Below are 23,187 nucleotides of genomic sequence, written 5' to 3'. Positions count from 1 at the left end.
TGCAGTGGAAAAAACCCAACATGTTCCCTAGCTCTCCAATCCCCCCACTGCCCATTGATGATCAACATGTTATAAAAACACTTGACAGACCCTCTTCCCTTTGCCCAGCACTCCTGTCATCTTCCCTGTGGCTCCTCAGGACAATAGAGTCATCATGAAGTGGAGGTGGGAAACTGAGGGGGATCCCACCAAGACAGAGGGACGCTCACCATATCCCACTAGGCGCCCCACACGCTGTTTTCTGGCGGAGGTCAATTCTGTTAGGAGTTACTGTGATGGTTTTCTGAATATTAATCACAGGCCGGGATCTGAAGACAAAAGGAGTGAAAAACAAGCTCAGCCTCTTGTTACCTTGAATGTGAGACTAATTCACATACTAGACAGCATCCTTAGCTGCCCAGCACAGCTTAAAAACACAGGAAAAAAAATACACGTGACGTTTTCCCCCATTGCTGAAGAAAATAAATGTTAAGATATAAATGTATACAATGCAGAGCCTCATTATACAATATTTGTTTAAAAACGTACACACTTATGAGTACATGTGCAACATGTAGGGGTTTGAGTTTTAAAGTAAATATTTTGTCTCCATTCCCACCCGAACACCCAAGTAGCCTTGTATGTTCTTCCAGACATGTCAGTTAAAATTATCTAAAATTAAATATTAAAATATATGTATAATTTCAACTAAATGGGAACTTAATTGCCATTGTTCTGTATGTGGCTTTTTCTCCTTCATTTCAGAGGTCTTGTCCTGTATATACACATAGATCTAGTTCACTCTTTTTCACACCTGATGGCATTACACTGTATCAGTGTAACATCCTTTATTTAACCAGTACCTAATCGGTAGACATTCACATTGTTGAGCTTTCTGCTTTCACAAACATCATCTATGCACACACTTGAGTTTATCTGTGGGATAAATTCCCAGCAGCAGAATTTTGGAGTCAAAGAATATGTGCATTTTTAATTACAAGTAGTCTTGCCAACATACCCTCTGGAAGAATTACACCAACAAACACCTAATACCTGAGATGCTCATGATCAGCGTGTCTACAGTATGTGAATTAATACAGGCAATCCCAAACTTGGGAGTCTCCATTGTACAAACACTTGCCCTTCTCTTCAGCCTCCCTCGGAGTCTCCCACCCACAACCTTCAGTCTTTGCCTTCCTATTGCCAGGATTGACAACTTTTCTACCCCACGATATCTCTGCAAGCAAAAACTTAAACTTTTAAACTTCTTCCCACCTCTGCGCTGCCTACTGCAACCCCGCAAACACTTGAGAAGCTGGAATCCAATTCCACGCCCTACTCTGGTTCACCATCTGAAAACATCTTTTCGTATGTTTTGGCTGCCCTGCTCCCAGCAGCCACAGGGGTCTCCACGGGTCTGTGGCCCAACCGCTGCCACAGGCACAAGAAATGCAGGTATGCGGTGGGTTGAGGGGTATGAGTGGGTGAGGAGGCCCACCTCCATTGCTCCCCACCAGATCTCAGAGGGCCTGGGGTTTCATTACCACGTGGATTCAGTTAGGCTGACTCTGATGGGCTTGTGGTAAACCCAGCCATTCTGGAGAACAGTCTTTCTACAAGAAAATGCATTCCAAATCCCAAACAGCTAGCTCAAACTTCTGGAATCAATCTGTTGGTAGGCTAGAGCACAAGTCCATTCACGGTGAAGGTAGGGTCCAATAAAGGGTCAAATACTGCCCACATTCCCTGTTTTTCTATTTTCCTTTATTGTTTACCATTCTATTTTTATTTTACATTTAGACAGCTGCTAGGTTCTAAGATACTAACTAGATACATTCTTAAGTTTTGAGAGCATATTTAAAAGGCACAGTTGCCACAGATACAGTATTTTACATACTGTAGAATTTTAACAGACATTTCTGCCTAGAACATATTTTGTTTTTTAAACATACAACACACAATTTTGAGGGCAAAATATACATGAATTATGAAAACTATGTCTTTTAACATAGAAAATAAGTCTTATTAGTTTGGCTGCCTCATGTTTAAAATTGGTGTTTATTTACTAACTACCCTGAAGTGCTAGTACAATTTAGTAGAAAAAATGCACAGGATTCAAGTCAGGAAGATTTAGGTGCTACATTCTGTCTCTCAGGCTCCAGCCTTAAAAGCTCAAGCCAAGTCCTGGGCCTCAGTTTCCTCATTTGTAAAATAAGGGGAAGTTACTCCTCTTCTTATCAAAGGGTTGTTGAATTCTACTTTCACACTATCTGCAAGTAAAGAGAGAACAAGTGTACAGGGTTGACAGTCAACCTACTTATGAGGACAGGAAAGTAAGGATATTAAAATATCAGTTACACATAGACAGGGGCAAACATTTAACTGACTAAAGTTAGGTCATCTATTGTATTGACAAGGAGAGACAGCCCAAGATTAAATAAAAACCAGATTAGACAGCAGAAGTTACAGTGTAGCCTTTTGATGATACCCTAAAAGTAGAGAAATGCGCACAAGTTTTGTGGAAGATGGGAATAATGTACTGGATTTTCTATAATTCTATATTATTAACTTTTAAAAAAATAAATCTGCTACTTTTTGAAAATTAAAAAACAAACCAAAAAAAGCCTCCAATTTTTAATGGTGATTTCCAGCAGTGATGAAAGCGCTGGTTAAAGGGAGACTCAAACACCACGGATGGGAAATGTCGCACCATTTCGGGAGGTCATCTTGGCGAAACCGAATCAAAAGTCTTGAAGCACATATATCAATTTCACATCCAGGAATTTATAATAAGGAAATAATCAAGGATATAAACAAAAGTAAGAATGTTTTCCACAGCTTTTTATATCATGGGGGCAAAAAAAAAAATTGTGAAGCAACGTAACCATCCAGTGAGAGCAAGGCAGTTGGTTAAATAAGCTCTGAACCTGTCAGAAGATGCCTCACAGACAGTTGTTAACTTCATTTTGGAAAAGTACTCGGTGACATAGGAAAAGTCTACTATGTATCCTAAAGAGACAAAAGCAGGTTACAAAATTATGCACAATTATGGTCTTAATTTTGTTAAATATACATGGTCCAATCACAGAAAATAAAAGAATAGAAATCAAGATCTTGGAGTTTAATAATGCATGGTGAATTATAGGGGGTTTCCTTCTGTATGTTCTTTGTACTGTCACATTTTATATGTGTTTTGTTTTTTCATCATCAAAATTAAGGTTTTAAAAATATATGAAGTAAAAATTCTAACTTGGATCTATGTTTTCCTCAGATACTTTAAAAGATTTTAGAAAATAGGTTTTTATTACATTGTCTACTACCTTCAAAAGAAAAAGAAATAGCTTCACAATTCATATAAACCTTTGAAGTATAGGTATGACAAATTTCAGTCCAAAAGGTCAACATTTTAGTATAACCTGATTATAGAACATGCTTAACACTAAAATCATAGATAACAGACCTGAAAATAGTTACTGAATCTGAGAGGGAACCAACAGCAACATCAGGGTAGGAATTTCGATCAAGGTCCATGTTTCCAGCAATTGAATATCCAAAATAAGGTGATATACCCTTGAGAACCTGAAATACACAGGGCATCCGAATGGACATTAGGTTATCACCATAAGCTTCTTAACAATGCTTTGAAAAAGACACACAAGTTTCTTTTGAACTGAAATTTGAGAGTTCACTTATAAGTAAATTATATTATATACAAGTCATAAATTTCTATATGATCTAACACTTCATACATTTCATTTCATAAAAGTCATCCGATTTACATAGTATCTCAAAGCAGAAAAGAGCCCATTTCTGATGAGCTTGTTTATTGTATTAAGTCAATCAGGCCATTTCAAACCAAATCTCCCTACCTTCCCTACAAGTGTTATTTTTCTCAAAAGACATTTTTAATTTTTGGTGTCTACATTCTCCATGTAGCTACAGTCATTTATTTTGTTTGACCAATTTCATCTCTATTTAGTATGCTACTAAAGAGAATATATCGTATTTCCTCTCTTAATGCCGTCAGGGTAGAATAACATTCTTTTGCTTTGGATTACCTTGATTCCTAACTTATCTAAGAAATTTTACAATTAGAACAAGCAAGTCATTACATTTATATATTTATTTTGAAGGTATCTTCTAGTAATACATTTTTTAAAAATTTATACTATTGTGGACTTGTAAATAAAATAAGATTTGTGTGAAAAGTCACTTAAACCTAAATATTTTATTATAGGGCAAAAAGTTGAGACTCTAGCTGTAGAAATCCCGGTTATCTGGTTACCTGTGTTGGTTTGGTATTTATTCCATTTGCAGATCCATGATAGATAAAAACCTTTCCCAAGTCATCATACGGAGCTCCAACTGCAATATCTGTTGACAACATCACATTTTAACATTTTAACAAACGCTTTAGAAACACTCCAGTAAAATGTTTTAAAGTAAGATGACACAAGCACTATTATTTATTTGTTTGGCTTTTTTGGGTTTTGTTTTTTGTTTTTTTTGAGATGGAGTTTCGCTCCTGTTGCCCAGGCTGGAGTGCAATGGCGCAATCTTGGCTCACCGCAACCACTGCCTCCCGGGTTCAAGCAATTCTCCTGCCTCAGCTTTCCAAAGCTGGGAGTAGCTGGTATTACAGGCATGTGCCACCACACCCAGTTAATTTGTATTTTTAGTTTCTCCATGTTGGTCAGGCTGGTCTCGAACTCCCGACCTCAGGTGATCCGCCCACCTCAGCCTCCCAAAGTGCTGGGATTACAGGCGTGAGCCACTATGCCCAGCAGCGCTATTATTTAAACAATCAAATAATCTATAAATCATAGCCATTTCATAATCTATTATCTACCTGGGTAGCCATCTTGATTAATATCTCCAATATTTTTTACTGCAATGCCAAACATAGAATCTTTGGTTCCATTAAGACGAATTGGCTTCACATTATTCCATCTGCCTTGCTGGTTCATGTAGACATACACTGCACCTCCAACTTCTCCATCTCTATCAAAATACTGTGGGGCTCCAATAACTATATCTTGCCACCTAAAAACATAATGAGGGGAAAGAGCCGTGAACCAACAGCTAACATACCAGCAACACCAGTCTAGGTACTAAGGATACAAAGACATATAATAGAAAGGCCCTCAACTCCAGAATTTATGACTCAATTGTAACATTTTTTACAAACCAAGGTAGCCTATAATAAACGCCCCAAGAAAAATACTAAGGGTAAGAACTCAAAGCCAATTTCTCAAGTTAGAACCATAGTACAGCAGGACTCCCATTAAGACCTCCCTGTTCTAACCCCCCCAACTGGCACCAACAGCCACATATCTGTTTTTTACTTTATCACCAATCCCTATTTTCAACGGGAGCTGATGCTCCATCAGCCCCATATGAAACCACAGAACAGAATCATGCAAGTGTTTTCTGAGTTAATTTTTTTCAAATTTTAATTCTCATAGACTCATGATCCCAACAAGTAAAAACTGAAAATCAAAAATATAATCCTATACGCTGGGGAGGGATATGAATGTCTGTCTGCTGCCATCATAGAAATGATAAAGATAGGCTGGTAAAAATGCGGCAATAAAAATATTCTTTACATCAATGAACCTGAAAGGACGGCTCTTCTCCAGTCGTATAGAAGCTAGTCAAAGCAGAAATGATTTGCAGCATAATATAACCTGAGGCTTTCTCACCCATCCTTGTTGAGGTCCACCACCGCCACATCATAGCCAAATGAAGAGGCCAGACCTTCTCCATCGAATATGTGCTCAGGGAGGAGATGTGCAGACTTCATGTCTCTCTTTAGCAAAACCACGGCTCCACTGTGATTGGCTCTGGGAGCACCAGATACAAAAGTGATCTCATCTTTAGAAACAATACCTTTCCCTGAGTCCAAAGAAAAACCTAGAAAAACAAAATATATAGAGCCCCTCACATCAATCCATATATTTTAGGCCTATGACATTGGTAACTCCATCATTACCTCTTCCTCTGGCTTCCCACCCCTCTTCTCTCCTCTTGACCCTCCCACCAGCTATCACATTCGTAATATGAGTGACAGAGTTCAGATTTGACACAAGGACAAAGTCCTGGGGCTAGCTAATTTACTGCTTTCTATGGATATTAAGACTTTTAACTAAAAGCACCTATGTATAACTTGAATTTTGAAGTATTCATACATCTTAAGAATCAATTTGCACCCTATTTTAATATTGGAACTATGGTAAAAGGAGATCAAGCTAGATACTGAATTGTCCAGGAATAATTTGGTTATGTTACATCAAATACACAGAGAATATATAACCTGACTGGAAGCATAATTGAGTGCATGTTACAGGGTTCTGCTATAATTTAATGACCAGTATTTTTACAGGAATAAAATAAAATTGAAGAAAAAGTAATTAAGCTTGGTAAGAGGCATCAACTCTTTGGTAATCAGACAAAAACAAATGCTAACATCATTAATACACCATAGATAGCATTTCATTGTTTTGGACCAACTTAGTTCTCAGACACAAACATGCAGACAAAACAATGACTGATGATACATGGTATTTGAGAACCTAGTATAAACAACAGAGGTGAGGAAGTTGTCATTGGTATCAGTTATATACTTGTTCAGAGGGCAGAAAATATTAGGACACCCCCATTATAAAGCATCAGGTAGGATGTCAGATTACAAATAACAGATCTGGTGAAAAGCAAATAGAAGTGCCCATATCAAAACCATTCAAATTAAGTAAATGTTTCTATAGAAAGGTGAGGCAGATGCAGAATAATATAAGCTCACCCCCTTTATTGGGTTTTACTTATGAAAAGCTTCACCACTACCGTTGCAGTTCTCAAATTGTGAAGTGAATTGAAAAACATGAGCCACCAGATTAGAGGGCAATATGGAGTCCAGCTCTTACAACCATCTGGCCACAGAGCCCCAACCATGGCATGCTTTTTGTGTGTGCTTCAATGGAAACAAAATAGGGCATAAAAAGATTTATGCTCTGTATGGATCAAAAAAAAAAATTTAATGACCACAACCAAGACAATTTATTTGTCGTCGCAGAGGTCACAAACCTAGGTAGCTATTCATCATCACATCAGGGAATGTGTCAGGCTGCTCCCGGGGAGGCCGTGTTTTATAAACAAACTGATCAGGATCTGTATAGGAAACGCTGGTCAAAAACAGCAGGCCTGTACGCATGCACGGGACGGAAGAAATTGAAGAAAAAGTAATTATGCTTGGTAAGAGGCAGGACAGCCACTGCTGTTCTCGCTGGATGAGGAGGCCACCACTGCATCCGGCAAGCTGCTCTCATTGCCAGCTTCCAAAACCTCAAGCAGATCGTTTTGTTCCCCCAAACCCTCTGATCTTTTGAAGTGACAGATTCCACACAGTACAGACAAACCGAATGTAACAATATGAATTTGATTTCTTTCTCAGGCATTCACTTTTGAGGAAATCCATTCTAAAAGTGGCAAATGTGTTTGAGAAAAAATGCTTCATATTTTCAAATGTTCTGACAGCAAGCAAATTTATAAAATCCACAGCCATCCATCTTAAAGACCAAAGTATTGGTTTCTTGGCCAGTGCAATTACAATCAAGTATTTTAATCATAAGTAATCCCTAAATAAAACATTCTGAGGTAGGGTCCTGCTCTGTTGCCCAGACTGGAGGGCAGTGCTGCAATCACAGCTTACTGCAACCTCAACCTCCCAGGCTCAAATGATTCTCCTACCTCAGGCTCCTGAGTAGCTGGGACTACAGATGTGTACCACCACGCCTGGCTAATATTTTTGTATTTTTAGTAGAGAAGGGGTTTTGCTGCATTGGCCAGGCTGGTCTTGAATTCCTGGCCTCAAGTAATCCGCCTGCCTCAGCCTCCCAAAGTGTTGGGATTACAGGCGTGAGCCACCAGGCCCGGCCTGAACAACTTATTAGTGCGTGTTTACTAGCACATTGCTTGAAATTATTCATGTATCTCTACCTGTTTTTTCGTTTTTTACTTTCCATTCTTCCAGTAATATCCTAACATCTGGGTACTTTTCTTCACTTTTTTTTTTTTTAAACAGGTTACTATTTGGGTTTAGACTTTTTTTTACATTTTTTCCAAGAAATGCACAGTAATTATTCTTTATGTCAACTCATACCAAGAATTAAAGCTTTTAAAAGCCTTTGTGTAATTACCATAATGTACATGAATAACTTAGGACACCCATTAGTCATGCAAACAAGCCTTAGGAGTTAAGAATTGGCCCTTAGACACAGTCTGGGTGTCCTGAAAGCCGTTTTAGCAGTCCTGCTCAACCTCCGCTGGGAAGCTTTTATCCATCTGTGGGGCCCTGTGACATGGGGTCCCAATCCAGAAGCAGGGCTAATCCTTGGAGAACCACAATCACAGAGGGAGGACCTGGAGGTCTTGACTTGCCACTTAAGAGTAACTTTATTAAATGCAGTTCTTAAGAGTATCTCTGGAAGGAGGCACTGAACAAAGATCTCAGCTTACTGTGAACACCCATGCATGTTTTCATGGCTGCATGAGCGGCCTGTTTCAGGTTACGGAGGCTGCCATTAGCTCAAGAGACAGACTTCTGAGCAGGAGGGAGGACGGATGATTTTAGGTGATAATAGGTTTCTTCCCCCTTTGAGGGAGCCCCAGTCAGAAGGAAAGGATCCCAGGCATCAGTCGGGTTAACGCCTCTAGATCACCAAGCTTATCAAATTCCAGCAAAAGTGGCCCGGCCCCACCTGGCCTCTTCTCAGCCTAGAAGTCCAGGGGCCATAGGTCCTGCGAGGGAGTTTCACACAAGGTATCTGAGAAGGTGGGCAAAGGCAGCCATCTGTGCCTGCTCCTACCTAAGTAACTGTTAGCAGGAACAGGAACGAGACTTTCATCATGCTCAGTCTCTCCACCAACTTCATAAGGCCCATCTTCAAAGATGTTCATGTCAAAAAAAGTGTTATTCTTTTGCTCTACACGAACAATCCCTAAAGGAATGAAATGGTAAAAACAACAAAAAAATGAAGATGAAACAAAAGAAAATAAATGGTTCCTAATAAACATCCCCCATGCTATCACTAGTTACAGGAAAAAAAATTTGGAGGAAAAAAAGGAAGGACAGAGATGACTTTTATGGTTGTAAAATACATTTGTGTAAATTTTTATGGGAAAGAAATTTGTTTGAGTCATTAAAAAATGTCCCATGCGTTTTCATGAACTATCTTTATAATGCCATGAAACTAGATGAAAAATGGAAGGTTGCTTAGTTAACAAAATCTACAGAGAACCAATTTTTAAATGACATGAACTTGATATATATATTTTACATTCTCTGTAATCCTGCCTCAATTTGTCTTTTTTTTGCAGTGTAAAAGTGAGACATATTGATCTTTTCTTTAGATCACTTTAACCAAGATTTCATCTTTTAAAAATTCTTACAATTAGTAATTTAAAACATAAGATTTCATATAGTAAGCCCAAATCACTATATGGCTTTAAATGGCGACATTTTAGGTCAGGGTTTATAAAGCAGGTAAACCATATTTTCCATGAATTAAAATATACATAATTGGTGGATATTTTTGTTTTGTTTTACTATATATAGTATTTATTCATGCTAAAATAAAACTAAATTCAACATGTTATTTCAGTTAGGTCAAAATAACCTGGGAAATACTGTACATGAAGATTCTGTTGGGGTGGAGGTGGGGGCAAAGGGAAATTATCCTTGAAGATTGCACACAGAGAAAGGTGTTCAAGAGTCATTTAGAACCACAATTAAAACAAATTGTTGAATGGAAAAGGGACCATTTTCCTAAGTTTTCCCTGATGAGTGAAAGTGTTATGTGACTTATATTAATAAATTTCTCAAAAATGGCTTATTTCCAAATCAGATGCAGTTCTCTTCATCATGGATGAGAGTTAGGTTGTCTTTTATGATATAGCATTTTCTATACATACACAGTCAAAAAATGTGGGCCATTTTCCTCTTTACCTCTCTACATCTCCATTTACTCACATCACAATAATCAAACGACTTTTCCTCACATATCTGAAATTATACCTCAAAATTCCCCAATTCGTCTGTAATCTGCCCTTCTAACTCTACTGAATTATTAGCAAAGCATGGCCTTTGAAAATAACATATACAGAGAGAAATGTCCATATTAATACTCTGTTATTAATGTCCATGTTAATACACTGTTATTTGTATATACCATTATTTAATCCTCCTAAGTTTTCAGATCACTAACTTAAAATTAACACTTCCAGCTTCATGAGCCACACAAATCTAAAACAGCAAAAAACACTAATGTTAATTATTATATTCCTGCTAAAAAAAAGTTAACTACCTGAATTAAAGTAAAGTACTGGTAGAGGGGAAAAGAATGTCAACACCAAAACATACATTCCACTATTATTAGCTTTTAAAAATCATATCATTTAGAGATTTTTTTAAATCCTACCCAACTTTTATAATATACGAATGTCTTCTAACACATTTTAGCTCAAAATGTACTAAATCATGGTACTAAATCATATTACAGAAATTAGGGAAACTAATCTCTATTTCTATAAATACAAAGGTCATACCTTTCCAGTTATAAGTACCCGGAGCTCCAAATACAATGTAATGAAAGTCTTTAGTAAAAGTAGCTGCTACACCTTGCTGGCAAGAGCCAAATTTCTCATGGCCTCTCAATCGCCCATCACAAAAGCTCCAATCTCCCCCATCCATATCGTCTTCAATCCTGAGATTCTGACTCAGGACATAACACCGCCCAAAGATGTCTCGGGATTCCTGCTTCGTATTAACATGCTGCCTTTTTTCATATCGGTGAGCACATGTCTGCAAGCAGATGGAAGAAAGTAGCCCATTCTTGTCTATAAACCTTGTTTTAAAAAAATTACATATGAATAAAATGGTCAATACAGAGGTTAATTCTAAAGAGGATGATTAAGCATGTCCTCATCTTGGGACTGGATCCCAGACCAGCAAATATTCCCCAAAGTGGCACTAAGGAGACCATTATGAAGACATATAGAAACTAGAATGTGCCTTATTCTCACTCAGAATAATCCTCCAATCCAAAATTGAATGACAATTTGTATCCATAGGCAATTTATTTGTAAATTTACCTGTCACATAAACAAAGAGAAACACCTTATTTCATTTTCTTAATTCAAATTGGCTTTTAGTGGCTGTATAAACCTTCAGAACATCAGTGTGAAAGTGGGTAATTATGTTCTAGAGGAGAGAAATCATGGACCTGTTTTCATAGGAATCAAACAAACACAGCTAAAACAAAGACATTTCCTTTTCCCCACACTATTTCCTTGTAATCAGTCCTAACTTACACCCTGAGCTCTGAGATTATTTCCCAAAATATGCCTACTTTTAAAAGGCAGAGAGAATTACAAGGCCAGAAGAGAGAGAAATAATCTCTATAATTTCTACAGGGTATGAATGGCTACCCTCCATGTAAACACAGCCTAAAAATATAATATCAAACCAATTTTCCATAAATGTCATTCCTTAAATATCAAAACTCAATGTTCACTAAATTTTTTTTCTCAAAATTCGGTATAAATTTCGTTACAGCAACCAGATTTTGAAGGAGACAAAAAGATCATATTCTAACCAGGAAGGCCTTGCCATGACCATCTAGCCCAATCCACCTAACAAACCCTCTTTTCTTTGCTATCCCTTCTATTTGAAAAAACTCAGAATAAATAACATGAGGTTAAAACTACCTGGTTATTACTTTCTAAGACCATGCCCATATTTTTACTAACTTATCTATAAAGCTATAAAATTCCAAGGACAGAAATGATGTCTAGTTTTGTTTTGGATACCATCTAGAGTTTGAGGAATATTTAGTAAAGGTTCTTTAATAAGTTATTTAAATCTGAAAGTTCTAAAGAAAAGTAGGTTGTGTGATTGCTTCTAAGTATATCAGGAATCACAGGAGAAATAAGGCTTTGATTACTTGATTACTTCTTTTTTTTTTTTTTTTGAGATGGAGTTTTGCTCTTGCAACCTCCACCTCCCAGGTTCAAGCGATTCTCCTGTCTCAGTCTCCCAAGTAGCTGGGATTACAGGCGCATGCCACTACGCCCAGCTAATTTTTGTATTTTTAGTAGAGATGGGGTTTCATCATATTGGTCAGGCTGGTCTCAAACCCCTGACCTCAGGTGATCTGCCCGCCTTGGCCTCACAAAGTGTTGAGATTACAGGCATAAGCCACCACGCCCAGTCTGATTTCTTTTTGACATCCATTCCTGCTTTAAAGCAGTAAGTTCCCTAGAATGTATGCTCCCTGCTGTCCCCAAGCCTGGTGCTGGCACATAACCAGCAGTCCAACAGTATAGGATGAACATGTGTCTCTACACTTACCACGACCTTGCCCCCTGGACCTTGGCTCTGGACGGTGACCCCCATCCACTGATCTTCCTTGCTTTCTGACGTGGGGTCAGCTGTAGAAAGGAGCACAGTTAGCCTTCCAAGTGACTGCACATGCTAGAAACCATCACTGAACAAAAATACAAGCAACTGTTTCCAAATGGCCTTGACTCTGAGTCTAGCTACTCAATAAATTCAGTTACTCAATCCAGAAAAATTACTTGTCATCTCAAGGAAACAGAGATGTGGTTTTTGGAATCTTTCAAAAATTTGAAACATAAAGTACTTAGCTCTATATAGTTGCCTATTTTGTCCAACAATACCCTTTGCCATCTCTTGATACCTAGGGTCCTGAATGCAGAAGGTAAGGGAAACTGTAAGACTAAGGGAGCCCTCCAAAATACATCTCTTGAGGCAACAATGTAAAATCTAGTATTCCAAACTGCAGCTACCATCCCAACTAACAAAAAAAATGGGTACTTCTCTATATAGTCCCCAATTTTTTTATTTAACAGCATTAAATGTTCTTTTCTTTACTGGAGATGGGAGAAAAAGACTCAGATTTACTTTAGGATCTTGTAGCTGACAATGTATCAATGCCAAACAGGACAGTTACTGTTAGTCAGAGAGACGGGGACCACAAACACCACCAGGCGCTCATTTCAGTATCAATTTAAACCCACTGTGTGACCTCTATCCAAATTTTGCACTCCTCCATAAGTAGCAATACAGACACAAGTTTTAATCTTGAATCATTACAAAAACATGAAACTAAACAACTTTAGACAGAAGGAAAAATGCCAAAATGTTAAAAAATAAGTCTAGATACTGAGATTGCCAGTGGGTTTTTTTATTCTTCATAGGTCTGTGTATTTTACTAGCTTCTTAAAATTAACACATATTAGTTTCTAATAAAAGAACACATGTTATTTCTTTTCTTGAGATGGTATCTTGCTCTGTCACCCAGGCTGGAGTGTAGTGGCACGATTTTGGCTCACTGCAGCCTCTGCCTCCCAGGTTCAAACAATTCTCACGCCTCAGCCTCCTAAGTAGCTAGGACTACAGGCGTACACCACCATGCCCGGCTAATTTTTGTATTTTTAGTACAGATGGGGTTTCACCATGTTGGCCAGGCTGGTCTTGAACTCCTGACCTCAAATGATCCACCCAACTCGGCCTCCCAAAATGCTAGGATTACAGGTGTGAGCCACCGCCGCCTGGCCAACAAATGTTATTTCTAAAAGATGAAGAAGCAAGAGAAGAACATAGACACGAATCTGCAAATCTACTTAGACCGAACATATCAAACGAGGTTTGGCTAGAGCTTCTCAGTACACTAACTGCTCTGCTTAACCTACAAGAAGCCAGGTACATTGGATGTCAACATGCCTACCTCATGGTATCTTCTACCTATCCAGAGCCCTTAACAAAACAAGTCTCTATCTGAGACAGGAGGGAAAACTTTATCTCTGTTAGCCAGCTCTCATTCCAAAGGGGTCTCATATTTAAAACTGTCTTTCTCCCAAATATTTTAACAGCATGTGAGAACTTTTGGCTGATGAATACAAGATACGCTCATTCATTCTCTTCATTGCTATGAAATCAGTTTTTCCACAACCTCCTGCAGAACCTCAACACATCACTAGGTGGCAACATGCCTACACCATATCGGTTTAGAAACCACGGTTAGGAGGAGCAGCAAAACACGCGGCATCCCAGTATGATTCAGAAGTAAAGTAAGTAAATATTTTCAGGGCAAATAAAAAACAGTCGAGTCTGATGCAATTAAAAGAGGTCCTCTCTACAAGAATAAATGTTTGTCCCCACTCTCCTCCCTCATGGAAACAGTACAGGCAAGCTGCCGGAGTGAACACTGAGTGAGGGAAAGGAACGCACCATCGTTATCAAATTCGATCCGCGTGCATGGCCCCCGGGCGGTGATGTCGCAGCTGTACAGCCCTCCCGTTCTGTTGGCTCTCTGCAGTGGAAGCGCTTCTGCCCGCGGGGCCCCCACGAGCAACCTGTTGATGAAAGAGACAATTTGGAGATTTGAATTTAATATACGTTTAACAGTTAAATCAGTCAGAACTAGGAGATAGTGGGATTATTCTTTGTCTAGGAGTCCACTAATTCTTCAACAGCTTAGGCAGTGAGTGAGAACAAATGTAGAGTCCTATGGCTTGTTCCTGCAAAACGCACAAACACAACTAAACAGGGGAAGCCAAAGAGGGGATACCAAAACGAGGAAAACAGGCCTGTCTCTCATAGTATCAGCATTTCTTGCTGGGTATGATCTGGTGTTTAAAAGACACCCTCTTCATAGAATACAACCTCTAAGCCCCTATGATGCCAGGGATATCATATGAAACTCAAGAGAAGAAACCAAATACTTGCGACAATGGAAGGAAAAAATGGCCACACTAAATGTAATAAGCAATAATATGTCAGTTTCTAACACTGTGCCTTCCTGAGGTAGTTTTCAAGGGTAATTCTGACTATATCTTAGATTTTCAGTTTATATACTAATTGAGAGAACCTAACGGTAAGTAAGATACAACTCGACTGAATTATTCACTTGCAGCCTTGGCCTCTTTCCAATTCTTTTTTTTTTCCCTCCAGTTTTATTAGGGTAGAATGGACAAATAAAAAGCAGATATATCTGAGGTGTACAAGTTGATGTTTGTTCTTCCAAGTCAGTTCTTCCTCGCACTTTTGTCACATTACAAGAGTTCGCCCTCTCTCATCCTATCAGTCTCCCACAAAGGATTCAGGGACAACTGGTGTAGCTCCACTTATGTACTAGGCACTGTAATATTCCTTCTTCCCCCCGGCCGAGTGTTTTTATCTCCTATAAGGAGGCCCCCAGTCCAAATCCACAGTCCTTAAAATTTCACCATCTCACAGCTGGACAGGCTCTTTAGAGATCCAACGACCTTGCTGCTAGGTCTCTTTTGCTAACACCTTTACTCACCATCGGGTTTACAATCTTTGAGGCCTGGCTGACTCATGGAACAACTAGGACAAGAAACAAAGACAAAGAACACACACCTGACTGGACAGAGATAAACCAAGAGCTGACAGTTTTGGAAACAAGGCTGGAGCTGAGGAAAAGGACTGGGAACACGAACCTGTACAAACAACAAATTCTTACAACAGAAAACAAGCCACTCCTGGCCGTCAAGAAACCCACAAATCTCAGAAGCAAAAGCAAAACAAATGAAAATACAAACCAAATAGTCTCTATTACCTTCATGCCTGTTGGGTCCCAATAAAGGAATCATTCCAATAAAGGATTCAACATATTTTTTTAAAACCAATATCATGCAGCAGGTGCCACGGGAGGCAAGTGTACCTGGAAAGCAGGGAGGGGGGCCAGATGATGCCCAGACAGAGAAGGACGGGTGGCTCATGGATAACACATAGCCCCAGCACTGTCCTTCCTCCCAGATCCCTGGACAGTCACAGTCAGCCCCCACCTCCAAACCCACCCTACATTTGAAGGAACAAAACAGCACACACGAAGGTACAGAACTGACACACAGACTTAAATTAGGAACTGGAGCAGTGTCCTTGGTGCCTGAACCTTCTTGACAGAGGACAGAGGCAAGGCCGGGGCCACAAGGGTCCCCACAGGTCTGCTCCACTCCTATTCCAGTGATGTCCCTGATCCCAGGAATGCCAACAAACAAGTACCTGGGAGGTGAACTGGCCTAGACTATAAGGTGAATGTGTTAAATTACTGTACTTGGCAGATGTCAGAGGTGGAGTCATGTGGTGGGTGCTGGAAGGGATAAGTGGGGTGCCAGGATCAGAGGCCCAGAACCCCAGGACTTTCACACTGGAAGCCCCTGAGAGAGACCAGTCCTCCAGTTTTACAGATAAAGAAACAGAGGCCTTGAGGAGCTTAATTACTCATCCCCCAAGATCTCACAGCTAGTGGGTGGCCATGACAAAAATTATCTTGGTGCAGTGTTGTCTCCATTTCTTTACAAAGCTGCTTAGGAAGTAAAACCCAGGATTTCAAGTTTACAATCTAGTTGAAAGGGCAAAACTCACACAAATAAAACATCACAACCAAAACTGTTCTGTATGCTGATAAAGTTAAGATAATAGAGCCAAGTAGAGGGGAAGGAAGAAAAGCATTATTGCAGTTGGGTGGAGTGAAGGCTGGGTAAGAGATTTCCTGTAAAGGTAACCACCAGCAAAGAGAAGCCTAGAAAAAGCAGCACAGGAGTCCCATTGTCTTAACTGTGTGTCTTCCTAACCACTTCCTCTTCTCACCCACACCCAAGGTGGCTACTAAGTTACCTAAGGCAGGCACACGGCTTATTTCCTGTTTATCCCATTCCCACATTCGTTCACCTATTCACTCAACAAACGCTGATTAAGAGCCTCCTAGGATGAATAAGGAATTGCCCCCACTCCTCAATCTCTGGCCTGGGGAAGCCTGATCCGTGAACAGGTCATGAGGTCATGAAACCACAGGGAGCTAGAGGCAATGAGAGGATAGAACGGAGTGCTGTGGGCACCAGCACCTGCTGGAGAGGAAGGGAGGATGTCACTAAGAGATGACAGCGGGACTGGAGGTGGCCAGGTAAGGAACACAGCATATGCAAAGGCTGCAAGGGAAGGAGCCAGAGAAAAGGGAGAAGAGGGACACAATGGGTGACAAGAAGGGGTCGAGGATCAGCAGCCTGGTCAGCAGCGCTAAGCCTGGTCAGCAGCGCTAAAGGACGAAGGGTCAGAGATCCTCTGAGCCCCAGGCTTCTGTAGCCTGCTGTGTCCTGCAGGGTACAGCTGCTTTTGGGTGTCCTGTGGTTTAAAAAGCTGTGGAGGTTGTCCCATTTACATGCCCAGTCCCTCAGAGTGGGTTGGCTTCCCTCAGCCTCTATCTGCCACTTGTTCTCCACTCTCTGTAACTAATATGTGTGGGACAAAGAATAGGCATTTAACTCGAATTTGTTGGCTGGTTACAGGGGTTGTGGTGACAAAATTTCACAAATGCCCACACCAAGCTCTTGCAGAAGAGGTCCTCGTGTCTTACATGCGGCGGCTACTGCAGATGACAGCAGACCACACGGCAGGATGGGGGCAGCAAGCTGGTTTGGGGAAAAAGGACAACAGATTCGAAAAGAGACCTGCAAACAACAAGAGAAATGTACCCACAGAGAATAACGTTAGCTGTTGCACCGCCTCTGGGCGAGCTCAGCCTGCACATGGTCCTGGCACTGTCCTTCCTCCACCTCAGGTGGTCCCACAGGGGATGCAGGAAGCAGGGGTGTTCCACCGCCCCTTGCAAATCCCCTGGGCAGCCGCGGGAGGAAGAGCTGACACCCAGCAGCAGAGGGCGCCCCTGCCCCAGTTGCGCCCGGTCTCCTGGGACCCACCGCGATAAGGTGGCAGAACCCATCACCGAAAGGTAAGGTAAAGCTACACCTTGATGAGAGAACACAGTAACCCCAACCACATTCAGCAACTGGAGGCGCCTTCATCCTCAAGGTAAAGCTGCCCTCCCTGGTTTGGGAAACAAGCAAAGGCTCTTAATTCTGCCTGGAACCAGCTTTAAAGGCAGGAGATCACAGCCCATTAGCTGAGGCTGTGCCTAGCAGGAACAATAAATAAGGTAAATAGAGCTGTGTCCAAACAATGACAGCAGAGAACAACCTATCTACTTCCTAATCTAGGTCATTTAGGGTCTGGGTGCTGGTCTAAGCTGTTCAGGACATGGTTGGCTCCTGAGCTAGCAGAGTGGATACAGGTCCAGGAGGGACAGTCTACACCTAGGAGGACCCTCAGCCCACACAAAATCCAATTTATGCTCAAATTCCAGCTTTCTTCCCTTTCCCTCCAAGGCCCTTAAACGCCAAAAACTGGGCCCAGGCCACCCAGATGGTTCAGTGTGAAAAGCAGGTACTCTCTGGGCACTACCAGGATGCTCACAGCAACTCCTAGGACCAGGGCAGCTGCAGCACTCATTACTGACCATCCCAGTACGTTTGAAGGAGGAAAGAGCTATGTGACAACTCGACCTTCAGAGCCACAGGGACCAAGGGATATGAGTTAGGGCCTTTGTAGGGAGGTGATAGAAATTAACAGAGCAGAGCCTGAGAGGTCTATTCCCATATGCGGTCAAGGCAAGAAAAACTAAACAAAGGGCAAGAATCTGGGTGTGAACTAAGATCATTTCAAAACCGGCCAGTGGACAATGACCTCCACTGAATTTTAAAGCTGCACCGAAATAAAAACTGCCTTGGGATTTCAGCATATCAGAAACCCACACTTAAAAGGCAAAACTCAAAACCACAATATCATCTTTAACGATAAGAAATAAACACTGAGATACTAAAATGGAATGTAAAAATCTAACGATATAAGTATAACAGTAACTGGGAATATGATATAAATTCAGGTCTTTGGAGTCTAATCAGAGCTCTGGGCACAGAGACTCAGGACTCACTATCATGCTATGAACACAAGGTTATTTCAAAATTCTTCAAGTAAGCCACATCCGTTTCATATATTCAAGTTCTCCCCCAAAGAGAGCTGGTATACTTTTGCATAAATACTTCATATCAAAAGTTCTAAACACTGGGACACTTTTAAAACTCCAAGAACAATGGCAGCTTTGCTTCACTGTCTTTGGCAATAATTCATTTCCTCAAGGATTAAAGATTCTGCCCCTAGCTATGCAAGCTGGTCAGAGGAAACATGAAATATTGCACCATTAGAACAAGAACACTATTATTGCTTAATTTAAAACACAGCCTGCTTAGTTTGTCCAAATTAAGACCTAAAAAGTTAGAAAGTAGCATTACTGTGGCAATTGTGTCACCTCTACATTTAACCCATTTTCAAACTCAGGATTTAATTTTTGCTAAAGTAATAAGTACAAATGATAGGAAATCAAAAAATAAAAGACTTAACGGTAGAAAGCAACAGATTCCAAACTCATCCCAAGCCCCACACTCTGGACAAACCTCTTACTTTTCATTCTGGATTTACTTCTCCATAATTCTGGATTATTATATATGTATTGATTTTTCATTCTGGATTTACTTCTCCATAATTCTGGATTATTATATATGTATTGATTTATCAGCTTTAGGCAATAACTGTTGGCCCCATAATATGAAAAGGAAAGAACAAACTGCTTGCCACTTCCCATCCTATGTTTAATAACTAGATTTAGTTCCTCTATTTGCTACTCTGAGTTTTAAAGATTTAAACCTCTATTTTCCCTTCAACTTTTGACAGAAATCTTGATTCCCTAGTTAGTGAGACAAAGCTATGAGCACTTGGATTCTTCCTTCCAAACTTTCCTCTTAGTTTCTCCATGTCTTGCTATCTACCAGCTACACCTTTACACTTACAGGACCTATTACCACTTACATTTTGCCTTTTAACCACAATTCAGTCATCTATTCTTTTACATAGCCAAATAAGTATTATTCAGTGCTGAACCAAACTGTATTCTGATTTTCCTTTTTCTGTCTGGGAGCAGTATCAGAAGCCCTTGGCCTCAAAAGAAACTGTTCCTAGCATTAAGGTCAAACAGACTTGCTATTCTTACATTCTATCAATTGCTTTGTGTACTTCACATTTGGACCATGACTCTTGCTTTCCTTGGCTTTTCTCATTGTCTTTCTTTTTTCTTCTATTGTTCACCTTTATCCAAGCCTCAATCTTCTCTAAGCTCCCAAGCCATACCCGCATTAAATCAGGATCTCATCTTGGCTCACACTCCCTTCTCAGAGCCCCTGGACCTTTCTGCAGCAACGTAGACCTGATGTTCGGCCGGGCCTGCTACACAGGATCATGCTGGAACAGCCCTTCATGGCTATCCTGGGGTAACTGGATTTGATCTGGGATCTGATGTTCCCCCTTGTTTGAATTACTTTCTTAAATACTGTCCTAATAGCATATGACAGGTAAACTGAGTGACTCTGCATATACAAAAATGTCTTTATGCTGCTCTCACTCTTGATAGTTTGGGTGTAGAACTCCAGGTTGAAAAACATTTTCTTCAGAACCTTGATGGCACTGCTGTAATTAATTCTAGTATCCAGTGTTGCCAGTGGAAATTCTGGTGTTAGTCTGATTCTCAAAAGGGTAACTTTTTTTTTTTTGAGACAGTCTCCCTCTGTTGCCCAGGCTGGAGTGCAGTGGCATGATCTCCGCCTACTGCAACCTTTGCCTCCCGGGTTCAAGTGCTTCTCATGCCTCAGCCACCCAAGTAGCTGGGATTACAGGCATGTGCCATCATGCCTGGCTACTTTTTGTACTTTTATTAGAGATGGGGTTTTGCCATGTTGACCAGGCTGGTCTTGAACTCCTGGCCTCAAGGGATCCACCTACCTCGAGGCCCCGGCTACCTCAGTCTCCCAAAGTGCGTGAACCACCGTGCTCCACCACGTTCTCTACTTTACCCAAGGCATTCTGAACAGCATGATGGTGAGCCTATGTGGGACCTCTTTCACTCCACAGACTTAGGACATGAATTTCCTGGAAACTCTTTTTATTGTGTGTGGATCGTTTCATTTGTATGTTTTCTGTCCTCTTTCTGAAACCTCTGTTAACTAGTCAGGTGGTGAACCTCCTGGGTTAATCTACCCTTTCTCTCATTTTCCCTCCTTCTCTGTGGTTCTGAGATTTTTCAACTGTATTTTCTGGTATTTATACTGACATTTTTAATTTCAGTAGTCACATTTGCAGTCTTCAAGAGCTCTTTGTTCTGACTGTGCCTTTTACATAACAGATCCTAATCTTATTCTGTGGGTTTAACATGTTCCCAAAATTCTAAGCATTTTGCCTAGAAGTTTTCCTACAGTTCTTTGTGTTCCTGGATTATCTGCTTCTTGTAGTTTTTCTGTTGGTTTACTTCGGCCATTGCCTTTTATGCTGCTAGCTCTCATCACATGCCTGATAATCCCTGTTCTCTTTTGTTCTGATGTTGTATAAAAAGGTCCATTTCTGGCTCGCTCTCACCCTGAGCAGGAATTCTGAAAGGGAGTCCTGGGTGGGGCTGCTGACTCCAGGGATTCGCTTTAGGCTGAGTGGGTAGCCAGCTAGTTACCAGACTGCAAACCACTCTTCAAGTGCCAGAATGAGGACAGCTTAATTCTTGGGGTCCCAGCATTCACAGTAGAAGCCCTAGTTTTAGGGATTTTTTTATTTTTAGTGTCATGACTTGGCCTAATCTACTTCTATAAAGACTTCATTCTTGGCCGGGTGCGGTGGCTCACGCCTGTAATCCCAGCTATCTGGGAGGCTGAGACATAAGAATTGCCTGCACCCCGGAGATGGAGGTTTCAGGAGCCGAGATTGTACTACTGCACTCCAGCCTGAGTGACAGAGAAAGATGGTCTCAAAAAAAAAAAAAAAAAAAAAAGAATTCATTATTTTTGTGCATTGTAATCAATTTAAGTTCTGTAAAACATGTACATGTCAACATTCCCCTATCTGCCTGTCCCCAGAAAGTGCTATGGGTTTGGTATTTTCCCCACAGCCAGGGTGTGAAGTGCCAGCAGCCCCTACTCCAGACAGAGGTAGGGAATGATGGAATCACCTGGTCTCTGTGGACCCCTGTGTGGTCCTTCACTTCCAGACCCACTCCTCTCTCCTAGTCCCTGCTTTACCTGATCACTCTTGGTTGGGGGGCGGGGAGGGGCACATGATGAACTCTAGACTTGGCTCCTTCCCCTGCTAAGGTCATAAGTCCAGATCCCATCTGCTTTCCACTTCTTCATAATCTCTAAACTATTAGGGAGCCTTGAGGAGCCAGGAAGCAAAACCATATACCTAGTTTGCCATCTGGAACCACAAGTCAAAATACAATCATTTCTTGCATCAGATTTTCATCCCAGCCTAGTTTCCCCCACAGTTTGAAGGGGGATGACTTTCCCCAGCTGTTACCACAATGTCTCTCTTATCATGACTACCACTCCTCACATACTATGTATGCCTAAATAAATGAATATAACGGGGAAAAACATTCCAAACTTTTTTTTGGCTAACATATATATTTAAGCTTTATGAATGCAGATGAAAGTCAACTGACATTTGATCGTTTAAATTTATACAAACATTTAAAATCACACATACTAAACATTCATTTAAAAATAATTTTATTTGTATTTCATCAAGCAATTTTAATCAAACTCTGTATGTTTCTTTGATATTACTTCATCAGAGAGCAATGCCTAACCCAGTTTTCTAGAACATTTCCAGGATGTTTTAAAGTTTGTAACATCCAGTACTTGCAATTACGATGCTAAATCCTGAGGAATGAGTATTGAATGTGAACTAAATTTCTTTGCTTCCTTTTTTTTTTTTTTTTTTTGGAGACAGAATCTCGCTCTGTCACCCAGGCTGAAGTGCAGTGTTGTGATCTCGGCTCACTTCAACCTCCACCTCCCAAGGTTCAATCGATTCTCCTGCTTCAGCCTCCTCAGTAGCTCGCACTACAGGTGCCCGCCACCATGCCTGGCTAATTTTTGTATTTTTAGTAGAAATGGGGGTTTCACCATGTTGGCCAGGCTGGTCTTGAACTCCTGACCTCAAGTGATCTCCCCACCTCAACCTCCCAAAGTGTTAGGATTATAGGTGTGAGCCACCACAGTGACCTGCCTCCTTCTTTAAATTATTTATTTTTATTTAAAACCAAAGTTAACCTCTATCAGCATTCACAACTAAAATGGATTGAGGTCCTTTTAGATTAGTCAAGGTGTTTAGAACAGATGACTGTGTCATTCCAAAATAAAGTAGTCAGAAGGGCAGCTCTCATAAGAGAACAATTTTGT

At 40.6% G+C, this 23,187-nt stretch overlaps 1 protein-coding gene across 3 annotated transcripts in view; it reads right to left on the bottom strand.

Annotated features, from left to right (window-relative positions):
• Positions 1 to 23,187, bottom strand: part of ITGA6 (integrin subunit alpha 6) — an 82,454-nt gene that overhangs the window by 26,195 nt on the left and 33,072 nt on the right. For 2 of the 3 annotated variants that reach the window (XM_034954509.2, XM_034954510.2), the window contains exons 2-10: positions 14,285 to 14,409; positions 12,383 to 12,462; positions 10,579 to 10,834; positions 8,841 to 8,972; positions 5,682 to 5,892; positions 4,829 to 5,022; positions 4,265 to 4,353; positions 3,440 to 3,558; positions 210 to 308 (exon numbers count right to left, since the gene is read on the bottom strand). In XM_034954509.2, the coding sequence (XP_034810400.2) occupies positions 210 to 308; positions 3,440 to 3,558; positions 4,265 to 4,353; positions 4,829 to 5,022; positions 5,682 to 5,892; positions 8,841 to 8,972; positions 10,579 to 10,834; positions 12,383 to 12,462; positions 14,285 to 14,409 (1,305 nt within the window). Of the gene's footprint in view, positions 1 to 209; positions 309 to 3,439; positions 3,559 to 4,264; positions 4,354 to 4,828; positions 5,023 to 5,681; positions 5,893 to 7,059; positions 7,177 to 8,840; positions 8,973 to 10,578; positions 10,835 to 12,382; positions 12,463 to 14,284; positions 14,410 to 23,187 lie in introns of all 3 variants that reach the window. The other variant, XM_055108757.2, reaches the window with a different exon arrangement.

Source organism: Pan paniscus, chromosome 13 (genome assembly GCF_029289425.2).
Source record: "Pan paniscus chromosome 13, NHGRI_mPanPan1-v2.0_pri, whole genome shotgun sequence".
Taxonomy (NCBI): domain Eukaryota; kingdom Metazoa; phylum Chordata; class Mammalia; order Primates; family Hominidae; genus Pan; species Pan paniscus.
This window is presented reverse-complemented; position numbering and strand designations above follow the sequence as displayed.